The 15,097-nt window shown below is 38.3% G+C and overlaps 1 protein-coding gene across 1 annotated transcript in view; it reads right to left on the bottom strand.

Moving 5' to 3' along the window:
• Nucleotides 1-13,439, bottom strand: part of LOC115217223 — a 19,551-nt gene extending 6,112 nt beyond the window's left edge. The window contains exons 1-4 of the mRNA XM_036507067.1: nt 13,424-13,439; nt 12,199-12,347; nt 5,640-5,754; nt 1,456-1,878 (exon numbers count right to left, since the gene is read on the bottom strand). Of these exons, the coding sequence (XP_036362960.1) occupies nt 1,456-1,609 (154 nt within the window). The 5' untranslated portion in view covers nt 1,610-1,878; nt 5,640-5,754; nt 12,199-12,347; nt 13,424-13,439. The remainder of the gene's footprint in view (nt 1-1,455; nt 1,879-5,639; nt 5,755-12,198; nt 12,348-13,423) is intronic.
• Nucleotides 13,440-15,097: the final 1,658 nt, after the last annotated feature.

Below are 15,097 nucleotides of genomic sequence, written 5' to 3'. Positions count from 1 at the left end.
GAGTTTCTACAGCTGGATGCCCTTCCTAACGCCAACATTGTTATTAATATTATTTATGTACTAATGAGCATGCATGGCCTAGTGGTTAAGGTGTTGCACTCATGATCACAAGATTTTGGTTTCAGTCCCTAGACTGGGCGGTGCATTGTGTTCTTGAGCAAAAATACTTCAACTCAAGTTGCTCTGCGACCACTTTGATACCTGATGCATGGTACACAGTGCACCTGTTCAGGCGGCATCGATTTGATGGTGAGAGTGAGCTTATGTGCACAACACAAACATTCGATCACTATAAACAAATTGTTTGTGCAGGTTTTTCAGCAAAAGCTGAACTCACGTACATCGTTTTCGATGGGAAAAGACCATAATTTATTCATGTAGTTATTCATTCATCTATTTACTAGTGGGACTTGTGGAAATATCACAAAAAAAAAAAAAAAAAAAAAAAAAAAATTAAGAGAAGCTATTTAAGAAAGAAAGGATGATTTTTGGTTTTTATTTTGCTAAGTTATTTCACTTCCAGTTACAATAATATATTATATGATATTAAAGTTTCCCTCTGCTAAGCACCTTATGTTTCTTTTTCTCTCTAACTCTCCAGCAAACTTTTTTAAGAATGTAATTCTCTTCTTCATGTCTTTAACATTTCTCTCTTTCTCTTCACTTTCCCCTCTCCACCCTACAGCATGTTATTAACACTTCTCTCTCCCACTTTTCTCTCACTCTTCACCCCTTCCTTCAACTAATCACATGATGCATTTGACCTTCGTGTATTATTATACTCCTCTCTTCTTTCTTCTCAGCTCACATTTCTCCCCCTCTCTGTCTCTCTCACTTTTATTCCACCTTTCACTAACTCCCCCTCCACCTCTTTAACAAACAAGCAGGTTATTATATAAATCTATTTAACCCCTTCGTTACCAATCTGGCTGAAACTGGCTCTGAGTTCTTTGTTAGATTACATATACTTTGTCCGAGTTAGCTCCTATATGTGCAATTGACTTCATCATCATCATCATCATCATTATCATTTAGCGTCCGCTTTCCATGCTAGCATGGGTTGGACGGTTCAACTGGGGTTTGGGAAGCCAGAAGGCTGCACCACGGTCGGATAGTGCATTTTACGTGCCACCGGCACGGGGGCCAGGCAAGGCTGGCAACGGCCACGATCGGATAGTGCTTTTTACGTGCCACTGGCACGGAGGCCCGTCGGGGCGGTGCTGGCAACGGCCACGTTTGGATGGTTCGCTTACGTGCCACTGGCACTGGTATCACAGCTACAATTTCCATTGATGTTGATAGATTTCGATTTTGATTCTGATTCTGACTTGTTAAATAAAATGCAGTGTTACAATAAACTAAGGCTAAATCATTTAAATTTGAAGATCTATACAACCCACACAGTTCTTGTGAAGCAATCCAATGAAATTAACAAGTGTAAAAATATCAACTTACTTTTTGCTAAAAGTATGAAACAGATGAAAGTGAAAGCCATAAATAAAGCAGCTAAACTGCCAATAACAGCCCACGTAATTTCACTTTGTTGTATGCCTTTATTCCTAGATGTTGTCGTGGTTCTTGCTGTAGTTGTAGAGTTCTTTTCAAACATTGAATTCTTTGTAGATGATGACTCATTTACAGGTGTTGAACTTACAGGTGTTGAAATTACAGGTGTTGAAATTACAGGTGTTGAACTTAAAGGTGTTGAAATTACAGATGTTGAAATTACAGGTGTTGAAATTACAGGTGTTGAAATTACAGGTGTTGAAATTACAGGTGTTGAACTTACAGGTGTTGAAATTACAGATGGTGAACTTACAGGTGTTGAAATTCTCTTTGCAGTTATTAAATTAGTTGTCTCATTACATTTAGAATCATCTGGAAGAGAAAAAGAGTAAAATCTGTATTTTTTTAATTGTTTTCTGGTATAAATTATTTACCTGGTTATCACGACTGACCACTTTACCTATGATCACTACTTAGTGTATTCTCTTTGTTGCTGTGGTGCTTGCTTGGTGCTGTTGTATACATGTTGCTGCTGATTGTTTGTTTGTTTGTTGAGCGAAGCGGTCTTCGTCCCAGAGCTCGCAAGATCGCACCTCAGGATTGTCTGTAGAAGTCCAAAATGTGATCCTTTGCTATTCGTAAGACCCGCAGAAGAGAAAGCAAGTCAACCTCCGACACCGAGAGCATCGACAGATGAATGCACATCCAGACTCAGCGGTTGCATAGGAAGTTGGGGACAAGAAACGGGAAGAAAGAGTGAGAGAAAGTTGAAGCAAAAGAGTACAACAGGGGTCGCCACCACCCCCTGCCAGAGCCTCGTGGAGCTTTAGGTGTTTTCGCTCAATAACACACACAACGCCCAGTCTGGGAAATGAAACCGCGATCCTCCGACCGCGAGTCTGCTGCCCTAAACACTGGGCCATTGTGCCTCCACATGTTGCTGTTGATGATGATGTGTGTGAGACAACGCCATACAAATAATTAATTACTCTTTTACTCTTTTACTTGTTTCAGTCATTTGACTGCGGCCATGCTGGAGCACCGCCTTTAATCGAGCAACTCGACCCCGGGACTTATTCTTTTGTAAGCCCAGTACTTATTCTGCCAATCTCTTTTGCCGAGCCGCTAAGTAACGGGGACATAAACACACCTGCATCGGTTGTCAAGCAATGCTAGGGGGACAACACAGACACACAAACACATGCACACATATATATATATACATATATACGACGGGCTTCTTTCAGTTTCCGTCTACCAAATCCACTCACAAGGCTTTGGTCGACCCGAGGCTATAGTAGAAGACACTTGCCCAAGGTACCACGCAGTGGGACTGAACTCAAAACCATGTGGTTGGTAAACAAGCTACTTACCACACAGCCACCCCTGCGCCTATTTACGATTTTTATTTATGTCACATAAGCCATATTTCCAGTCGGTCGAGATTTACAACAATCGTCACATCCAGCCGATGCAGCTGTAAGAAATAGATTGTAATGTAGATGCTAAGCTGGATACTAAGGCTTGGTACTGGAGCTTGATTAAACATTAGAAGCCGTACACATCAGTTCATATCTACCAGATAGAACAGATATCCAGGTTGAGCATGGACCCATTTAAACTGATTATGTTGAAAACAAAGGAGTGTGTGAAGCAGACCAGTTTGGCAAGCACTACAAGTTGGTGCTCAAACGACCTCTATTTACAACCATTGTATCAAGAACATTCTTGAAGGACCTAGAATGAGTCATCATATGAAAACTGGCTGCTGATTGGCTAATAACAAAGCCTTTCCATATGAACAGGGTTAGGTAATGTCATGGCTTAAACTCCATAATGTGGAGACGCAGTTTCAAATCTCATTATACCTTCTACCCACATCTATTTCTTTACTACCCACAAGGGGCTAAACACAGAGGGGACAAACAAGGACAGACAAATGGATTAAGTCAATTATATCGACCCCAGTGTGTAACTGGTACTTAATTTATCGACCCCGAGAGGATGAAAGCCAACGTTGACCTCGGCGGAATTTGAACTCAGAACGTATCGGCAGACGAAATATGGCTACACATTTCGCCTGGCGCGCTTATGTTTCTGCCAGCTCGCCGCCTTCTACCCGCATCACTATTCATCTGCCACTCACCTTCTACACTCTTATGAACTTACCAACCCACTCACCCTGCCCAGTCCTCTTTACCACTTCTCTTATGTTCACCTTCCTGTAATTTGAGGGCATGTCCAGACAGATCTTTACCCCCATCTTCTCTTGTCCAACTGTGACAAACCCTGTATCCCTTCTACAGCAAGACACCTGTTCCTTGGTCATATGTTAACCTCTATTGGCATAAGGGCACGTCCCTCAATACTACACTCCGCCCCATTTGAAGGGAATCTTGTTTTGCGAGTTACATGGTGACACCACTCATGCCCCTACTACGCAATAAATATCCAGTACACTCTGTAAATTGATTGGCATTAGGAAGGCTATTCAGCCATAAAAATCATGCCACAGCATGTTGAAACATCTAACCCATGCTAGCATCTTAAACTAATCTCAAATGATGATGATGTCATTGGTTTATTTCTTTTCTCAGACTAATCTCTCCATTTTATTCAATGTTTTGCCAATACAACACTTCCATTGGTTTGCCTCTCAACCAACTTCAAATAATATTCTTAAGCTAAGCTATGGCTGAAACCAGGGTCTGCTATTTTAACCCCTTAGCATTTAAACCGGCCATATCCAGCTGAAATGTTCTACTTGTTTTATGTTCAAATTGGCCAGATCCAGCCTCTCATACAGACCCTGTAATGTCATTATTACAAATAAACAATTGCATCATCAAAATCTTGAAGCTACATGAAAATGCATGTTTAATTCAAAACAATATAAGTTAATAAGCATTACAATTGACAGAATAATCTGAATGCTAAAGGGTTAACCATTATCCTAGGAATTACATTTTGGGGGCACTTATGCATTTGTTGCCATAATTTTTGACATATTGGGTCTGTGCCAGTATATGGTGTATGGAAATAAATGCTTCCGTTTAATTTTTAAAGGAAATGCTTTATCAGAACAGAAAGGTAGTGTCCAACGTCTAGGCCCTACATAAACCCATTTCTACCCCTAGGAAGAGATGGTCAATATTAGTCTGACCTTTATTCTCTCGACATGAGAAGCCCTCCCCGGCACAGCTCTAGGAGCTATTGAGACACACAAACTACAGCACTGCAACTTTGTGGTGGGAACCAGCCCCTTTGATTCCTAAGGGTAAAATTATAATGAAAGGTTCTAATTTAAATACAAATATTTTATAACAAAACAGCTTGTATCACCATGACATCAGTTGTAGATTCAGTTGGGGTAGGTAACAGGGTGTGTGTGATCAACAAAAGTATTGCTATTTCAATTTTCATTGGAATTTACCTTGAAGATAGCGAACTAACAATCATTAGAGTGGAATGTCTGATAAGATTTGTTCCAAGTGACTTTTTCCTGGGTCTTGAAGGTTCACCGCAGCGGCCAGCTGGATGGAGTGAAGCAACATAGAATGAAATACAGTTCTATACTTAAGAGACAAGAAATTATGTACATTATTTACATTCGATGGATATTTACATTATTTACATTATTACATTATTTACATTCGACGACCGGTATTATGGAAGGATAGAAAAATATTAGATTTATAAGCCCTAAAATTCACTCCATAATGAATTCACTCCATAAGAGCATGGGCTACTAACCCCAAGATTCCAAGTTCGATTCCAAGCAGTGACCTGAACAATGATAATAATAATAATAATAACATTGAAAAATACTTTAGGAATGAGAACCCAAGTTTGAATTTCCCCAAGACACCTGAAGAAGGCTGGAGGGTATATCAGCCGAAATGTTGTGTTAACAACAAACAAGATGAGGACAAATATCAATCAAATGTAAATAAAGTAAATAATGTATAGAATGAAATGTTTTACTCAAGAACACAACACATCACCTGGTCCAGCAATCAAAACTACAATTTTAAAATCATGCATCCAACATCCTAACCATCAAGTCACATGCCTCCACTGATTAATCAGGACTGACCTAGGGCTAAACAACAGCAACAACAAGGATGACTTACCTAGTTCACTGATGGCTATTTGTTTTATGGTGGCTTTACATGTCTTACAGCGTCCTTCTGACTTGTAACACAGACACTTTTTACTTTCTGACTCATGAGGATCGAAAGGTTTCACCTGAAATAGTCAGAGAAAGTAGAATTTAAAGGGACCCGAGAGCCATGAAAGGGAATTTAATCCTTTAGCATTCAGGTTATCCCGTCAAATGTAATGCTTATTCATTCACATGTCCCTTGCCAGGGAAGTAGCCAGCCCACTTATGCATGCCTTTCCTTCCTTGGACACACGAAGACCTGTTGAGGCAAGCGAAGTCAAAATTGAACCTCATCCGACGACAGGCACCCATGCCAACCGCCCTTCATTGGACACTAAACTCTGCTTGTGAAGACCTGTTGGGGCAAGTGAAATCGGAATCGAAATTGAACCAATCCTATGACTGGCACCCGGCAGTTCCCAGGGCCGCTGGACTGACTCCTGTGCAGCTGGCAAGTAAAGAAACACAGTTTCGACCCTGTGCCTGAGGAGATCCATTGAGTCAAGTATACCAACATCAAAATTCAATGGAAACTGCAGTTGTGATCCCTGTGCCGGTGGCACGTAAAAAGCACCATCCGAACATGGCCGTTGCCAGCCTCCCCTGGCACCTGTGCTGGTGGCACGTAAAAAGCACCCACTACACTCACGGAGTGGTTGGCGTTAGGAAGGGCATCCAGATCAGACTGGAGCCTGGTGCAGCCTTCTGGCTTCCCAGATCCCCGGTCAAACTGTCCAACCCATGCTAGCATGGAGAACGGACGTTAAACGGTGATGATGATGATGATGTTGGGTTTTAATTAATCATGCATTATCTTGTAGCTTTCAGATTTCAATAATTTAATTGTTTATTTTTAGAATGACATCATCATCATCATCATCATCGTTTCATGTCCGCTTTCCATGCTAATATGGGTTGGACGATTTGACTGAGGGCTGGCGAACCAGATGGCTGCACCAGGCTCCAATCTTGATCTGGCAGAGTTTCTACAGCTGGATGCCCTTCTTAACGCCAACCACACCAAGAGTGTAGTGGGTGCTTTTACGTGCCACCGGCACAGGGGCCAGTCAGGCAGTACTGGCAATGACCTCGCTCAAATCTTTTTACACATGCCACCGGCACAGGTGCCAGTAAGGCAATGCTGGTAATGATCACGCCCGAATGGTGCCTTTCACGTGCTTTATTAAGAAAATTTAATATTTTCTCAAATTTTTCATCTTATTTCAGGAATTTTTCAAATTAGCTATTGGTAAATTCGATTAAGAATTTTCTTAAACATCTGTTGGGGTTGCCTGGACGTCATCATCATCATCATCATCGTTTAACATCCGTTTTCCATGCTAGCATGGGTTGGAAAGAAGGAATAGGCCAACTAGGTCAGTAACCTGGGCTGAGTCAGATGAGCCCATATGTATATCGAAGAAATTCATAGATGGGTTGCAGGTCCAATAATTATCTTTAAAGTTAATTAGAGTTTTCCTTGCAGCCAGGATGATAACAATGTCAGGTCGAGAAATAGGTGCATACTTTCGAGTGAAGATTAAAGCTTTATTTAAGAGAAATGATCATACTGAAGAATATTAATTTGAGATGTCAAACTGAAGGAAATGGGCATGCAGTTTATAAGGAAGAGAGTGGAACCAAGTGATGACATTACCAGTAAATTCCAAAGTGGAAACTTAACATTAGTTCTATCTAACAAGGTGTAGAATTTGATGGATAATGTATTGACTAATTTGACCTAAGTCTGATTTAGTGGGGCAGATCAGTCTAATAGAAGGCTCAGTGGAGAAGTTGGGTTTGTAGTCTTTCAGAGTGAAGTAGGTGGGGTATATATGGTTCAGTTGTATTTAGTAAATTTAGATCAGCAATGAGCTAACAGTAGATGTTGTTAATGTCCCATGTGCATGTTGATAATTTGTATTAAGTTCCTTTGATATAAGGTTGGTAAATATTTCCAAGGGAGGGTAGTATAAATTTCCAGTCTTGTCTAAAAAGACTAGCAGGTGTGGTGAACTCGTTATCTTAGATGTAATTCTGGATAGGTCCTTCTGAAAAGGATTAGATTTATAAGAGAAAATAATGCTTTTTATCATGCTTAGTAAATTTTTTTCGAAGTTAGCTAGTGCAGGGTTTGGGGTTGGATTTCTGTGAGACATTTAGGACAAGATTATGAAAATGTTTTGGACTGGCAAAGGGCAAAAGCCCATGTCTCATTTTCATGAAACACCACATTTCACATACAAGCATCATACATCATGCCCTTCACTCCACATTCAGCACTCATGTCTCACTCTCCTGTGCCACACTATCTGCCCTTTCTATGAGTGAGAAACCCTACGTTGCAAAACAGAGATAACAGTTCCCCCTTAAACATTCCACCCCCTCACCTGCACTCATTATGGCTAATACCTTCAGTGTGGAAACATAGACATAGAAGAGAGAATGCAGATATACTTACAGTTACATTATAGGTCCCACTGCAGATATTCCTGAAGACAACTCTAGTCTGTAAGAGATAATAATTCTATTACTATAACAATTATAATCATATACTAGCAGTATCGCCTGGCGTTGCTCGTGTTTGTTTCGACCCTTTAGAATTGGAATTTTTGAAAAGTAAAAATTTTGCATTATCTAGCTTGTTATTCTCTTTAAGTGGACATTTTTCTAGTTGAAATACACTGAAAAATGGCGACGCAGCAGTAAAAAAATCGTAAAAAATAGGGATTTTCATAGAAAAAAAAGCACCTTTTTGATGTAAATAATTTTTGGTCTTAAGGTGGTCCGATTTGAATGTTTTTCTTCTACAGAATGAAGAGCAAGCCTTCTTCTATCATACTCTCAATTTTGGTAAACTTGCGCGCCACAGGGTCTCAGAGGAGATAGTGTTAGTTGAAGGCTACCAAACCTGCCACACAGACAACTTCAGCTTTATATATAAAGATATATATATATATATACACTCACACATATACATATATACATATACATATATACATATATATATATATATACATATATACACATATACATATACATATATACATATATACATATACATATATACATATATATATATAATATATATATATATATATATACATATATATATTATACATATATATATATATATAATATATATATATATATATATATATATATATTATATATATATATATATATATATATATATATATATACACCACACACATATATATATATGGTTCAAGGGAGGCACAAGCCTATGATGAACTGCACTGAGGCAAATATTCTCATTAGATGTGGTAAACCTGACACCATCTTCATTCCTCACATACCAATTACACCATCTAATGTCTCATACAAATTTAAGCCCTTACCGTTTCCTATCACACTTTCTTTTGCCATGAGCATTAATAAGATCAGGGCCAAACACTAAAAGTTGCTGGATTGGAATTTGAAAAACAAACAGAAATCTATCTTTACCTACTTCAATTATTATGTTTTTCTCTTATATTGGGTTGTCCGGAAAGTTCGTACTGATTTATAGTAGCTTACCTTTCGACTTATTTTAGAACATGGTTGAGTCCATAAAATAGGATTTGACAACATTTCCATTTAGAGCACAGTTTAAGCTATCTTTGCATGAAAGAAGGTTTATGTTCCGTTTTAAAGGGTTACAGAATTAACAAAGGTTATAGGAACATAAACCATATCTTCAGCATGGGCGCTACGATTAACGTATAATTATGGGACAAATACACAGTAAATACATGTGTATAAAATACACAATATGGCTATGACCTCCATTCCTCAGAATCTGCTAACCACAACCCTGTATAAACCAGCCACATTCAAAAGTACCCTTGGCAAAATCATCCTCTTGACTTCTTTCTCTTTACCACACTTTGGAGCATTTTATACTAAATTAACACGTTATCAAATTTTTTAACCCATCCTACCACACATCTCCTTCAAGAAACTGTGTCACTCCGCAGGACTTCCTGAAGATCATTCACTCACCATTCCTTCTCCTCCACCTCAACCACAGGCTTTCAAGAGTTGAAATTGGACCATTTTTAATAATTGCACCAGCTACATCTTGTTACGGCTACACCTTACTCATAGTTCTGGAAAACACACACACACATACATATATGCATATCTATCTATCTATCTATCTATATATATATATATATATATATTATATATATATATATATCTATATATATATATATATATATATATTATATATATATATATATATATATATAGATATATATATATATATATATATATATATATATATATTATATATATATATATATATATATATAATATATATATATATAGGCGAGCTGGCAGACACGTTAGCTCGCCGGGCGGAATGCTTAGCGGTATTTCGTCTATCGTTACGTTCTGAGTTCAAATTCCACTGAGGTCGACTTTTCCTTTCATCCTTTCGGGGTCAATAAATAAAAGTACCAATTACGCACAGGGGTCGATGTAATCGACTTAATCCGTTTGTCTGTCCTTGTTTGTCCTCTCTATGTTTAGCCCCTTGTGGGCAATAAAGAAATATATATATGTATGTATGTATGTATATATTAATGCACATATGCATACATACACAAACACACACATATAAGAAAACATATACATAGTATTTTTTCCTCATTAGTAAGATTATCCTCTGAATCAGGTACTGAATGTATGTAGGTTTTTTAATAATAGCAGAAACCTCCTCCTCATAACACACCACACACACAAAGTATAAAATTGGGTTCAGAGAATCAAGTAGAACTCACAGAAAGCACCCTTACAAGGCTATTAGTTAATAGTAATTCTACTATGATGTGATTTAACTTGTTCATGCAACCCAATATCTAAGATACCCAAGTAGTAAATTATATTCAGAATCTCTCATACTTCCTGATTTTGTGATTTTATATGTATACAGATATATATATATATATACATATATATATATACACATGTATTTTGGGAGTTTTTTTTTTTTTACATCCACTTCCCTAAGGTTTTTATATAGTTGTATGGTAAATTGGATGGAACAAGTATTTTTATGGTTGGACGGTTGTGCCTTTTTCCCCAAGGACCACTCGACGGTAACAATGTAAGGAGCAGAATATGTTGTCATTTCATTATATTTTTGCCAGCCAGGCAAACTGGAGCAAGCAATATATATATATATTCATCATCATCATCATCACCATCATCGTTTAGCGTCCGTTTTCCATGCTAGCATGGGTTGGACGGTTCTACTGGGGTCTGTGAAGCCAGAAGGCTTCATCAGGCCCAGTCAAATCTGGCAGTGTTTCTACGGCTGGATGCCCTTCCTAACGCCAACCACTCCGTGAGTGTAGTGGGTGCTTTTTACGTGCCACCCGCACTGGTGCCAGACAGAGCTGGCAAACGGCCACGAACGGATGGTGCTTTTTATGTGCCACCGCACGAGGGCCAGGCGAGGCTGGCAACGGACACGAAACGGGGCGGTGCTGGCAACGGTCGCGAAACGGAAAGTTCTCTTACATGCCACCGCACTGGTAACACATCTGCAATTTCCATTGATCGATTTCCATTGATCGATTTCGATTCTGATCCTCACTTGCCTCAACGAGGTCTTCACAAGCAGAGTTTCGACATGCCACCGGCACTGGTAGCACATCCGCAGTTTCCATATATATATATATATATATATATATACATACATATACATATAGAGGGGCGGGCAAACAGACATACAGACAGACAGAGCTAGAGGAAGAGAGAGCAAGAGGAGAGACCAACAGAGAGAGAAAATGCGTGAGAGAGAGAGAGAGAGTGAAACAGAGCAAGAGGGAGAGAAAGAGAGATAGAGAAAGCAAGAAAGAGAGAGAAAGAGAGATAGACAGAGAAAGAGCTAGATAAAGAGAGAGCAAGTGAATGAAAGAAATGGCGAGGGAGAGCAAGAGAGAGAATGAAAGAAACATTAAAATGTTTGGATCTTTTCAGTTTGAACGGCAGTTTTTTCTAGCGGTGTCATATGAAATTGTCACCCATATTTATGACCCTAGAATTGATCTATTGCATTTCAATCTCTTTTAGGGTTAGGGTTAGGGGTGGGGGGAAGGGTATATTTTTTTCTTCACAAATGTAAATAAACCCAATCTGTTTCTTAAACAAGGGACATATTCATACGGCACAGAATGTATTTTACCTCAATAGATGTCACTGATTGGTTGAAATTGCAGAAATTGAAGAAAAAAAACAAAACAAATATCTTACAAACTATAGAATTTTCTCAATAAAGCCAAGAGAAAAAGATGTTTTATAAACACATTCTACCAGTATACAAAGTTTAAAACTTTTTAGTTACCTAGAAATTATGTTAAAAACTGCCGTTCAAACCGAAAAGATCCAAATGTTTTCTGTCAAATAAGTCAGCATTAAAACAGCAAAGCCAAATACGTGCCACCTAAATGGTTCTGTGAAAGTGCCTCATGCTCTCTTGTGATGCTGTGAAAATAACAGCAGTTTGAACTTACCTCATTTGTTGTTTCAGTTGTATTATAATTATCTCTCTGTAACACCACTGTGTAATTCACAAAGTTCGTTACTTGTTCGGCATGAGAAAATCGTACTAGTAAGCTGTGATGATTTCTATCAACTTCTACGTTGATGTTAGATTGCCATTCTGAAATGTAAAGAAAACGGGATAACAGATTTTGTTAGAAACGGAATTCAAGTAAACTAATAAATTAATTTAGAAACTTTATCATTTTTTTGCATCCTTCATCAAAATCTTTAAAGATTTTGATAAATGATGCAATTAATTAAGATTAAGATTAATGTAAAAAATAAATAACGCTGAAGCAAAGTAACACCAAATATACAGTGCGTGTGTTTTTATTGGCTAAACTGGCAAAATGACCATTCCTAAATACAACAATATCTGTTTCAACACACGATTTCACATCAAAAATCTTGCAAAACAAACATTTAAAGAAACAGCATTTTGGCCTATATCTTAAGGGCTTAGAATAAATATGTCATACCCCTATGTTTCAAAAGAGATGACCGAAAGGATTGGTCTATGAGAGGCCATACATGTTTCATTAACATCTACTTTTCCATGCTGGCATGGGCTGGTTGGGATTTGTTAAGGCAGATTTTCTACAGCCAGATACCCTTCCAGTTGCCAACCCTCGTTGTGAAATCAAAGCAAGATGATAAACCAAACGATTTACCATTAATCCCATGAAATATTCCTGGGTCCTGCTATTACACATATATAACAGAAATATTTGTAACTAGCAGTATCGCCCGGCATTGCTCGGGTTTGTAAGGGAAATAACTATATAAGCATTTTTAGAGAGTTATAGCCAAAAAATAGCAAAAAAATGCATTAAAAATGGAAAAAAAATTATGGTAAATTTTTTTTAGAATCGTTGACTCATCGTAGACATTTTTAGAGAGTTACTTCCCTTATATAATAGCGAAAAAAATGCATGAAAATGGAAAAAAATTATGGTAAATTTTTTTTTAATTGTAGACTCATCGTAGACGCGCACTAATACCCAGAAGGGCTCGATATGAATCACGACTATAAGTTAAACTGCACCGCAAAATGTGGGAGTAGTTAGGAATCTAAATCATAGGAGACAGACACACAACCTCTCTTTTATATATAAAGATATAATATTAACAAGCATTAAATCAGGCATATATACAGACAAACAGACACAAAGAGATGAATAAAATAGCTCTTACGATATGGATAACAGTTCTTTTTCTGCAAAAGATAAAGAAAATATACAATAATAATAATAATAAATAAAATAAATGCACACGTTTAAAGCCTAGCCAGGCTCATGGGCTCGGTTTCCCGGTTTCAATGGCGTATGTGTTCCCCAGCTGGACGGGACGCCAGTCCATCGCAGTGTTACTCATTTTTGCCAGCTGAGTGGACTGGAGCAATGTGAAATGAAGTGTTTTGCTCAAGAACACAACGCGTCACCCGGTCCAGGAATCGAAACCACAATCTTATGATCATGATGCTGACACCCTAACCACTAAGCCACGTGCCTCCACATACAATAATAATATACAATATAATAATATAATATATAAACATGCAATATACCTACATATATACAATACATTATTACATGCACACACATATATTTAATTCTTGTACAAGAAGCTATGTCAATACTTTGATAGATGCAACAGGTCTATGATCAGAAGGTAACTGCAGTGATTCCTTAATTCATTCAGTTGTGAAGCATTTGGCATATATGATTTCTGTAATGCTACAATGGTGAAGGCAAATGGCTCAGTGGTTAGAGCATTTGGGCTTACAACTGTGAGGTTGTGAGTTCAATTCCTGGAACGAGCTGTGTTGAGTTCTTTGAGCAAGACATTATATTTTCCCATCGTTTCAGTCCACTCAGCTGTAGGAATGATTTGTAATGTCACTGGTGCCAAGCTGTATCGGGCTTTGTCTTTCCCTTGGACAGCACTGGTGGCACGGAGAGGGGAGGCTGGTATGCATGAATTGAGTGCTGGTCTCCCTTAAATAACCTTGCCCAGACATGTGCCTTGGAGATAAACTTTCCAGGTGCAATCCCATGGTCATTCATAATTGAAGGGAGTCTTTACCCTTTGAAACTAGAATGGAATATTGCTTTTACAGCTGGAATGATGCTGATGTCATTGGAATGAAACCATTTGTTTGAGACTGTTTGGATATTCAACCAGTTTTGGTGGCAGTAGCTATTAGCACTGGAAGCAAACATACACATACATACACACACACACACATGTGTGTGCAGAGATATATGCATATTGAGATGGAGGGAGAGAAGATACGACAGAGAGAGAGGCATCTTGGGCAAGTGTCTTCTACTATAGCCTCTGGCCGACCAATGCCTTGTGAGTGGATTTGGTAGATGGAAACTGAAAGAAGCCCGTCGTATATATGTATATGTACATATATATATATATATATATATATATATATATATATATATATATATATATATATATATATATATATATATATGTGTGTGTGTGTGTGTGTGTGTGCGTGTGTGTGTTTGTGTATCTGTGTTTGTCCCCCTAGCATTGCGTGACAACCGATGCTGGTGTGTTTATGTCCCTGTTACTTAGTGTTCGGCAAAACTGACCGATAGAATAAGTACTGGGCTAACAAAGAATAAGTCCCGGGGTCGAGTTGCTCGACTAAAGGCGGTGCTCCAGCATGGCCGCAGTCAAATGACTGAAACAAGTGAAAGAGTAAAAGAGAGAGAGAGAGAGGGAGAAAGAGAAAGGGAGAAGAACATTACAATTCATTAGCTGAACACAACTGACATAAACCTTTTCTCTCTCCTCATCCCCATATAAGGAAATATGCTCTCACACATGCAGACAGAGTGAAGTGGG

Source organism: Octopus sinensis, linkage group LG11 (assembly GCF_006345805.1).
Source record: "Octopus sinensis linkage group LG11, ASM634580v1, whole genome shotgun sequence".
NCBI lineage: Eukaryota > Metazoa > Mollusca > Cephalopoda > Octopoda > Octopodidae > Octopus > Octopus sinensis.
Note: the sequence above shows the minus strand (reverse complement) of the source record. Positions and strands in the feature narration are given on the sequence as shown.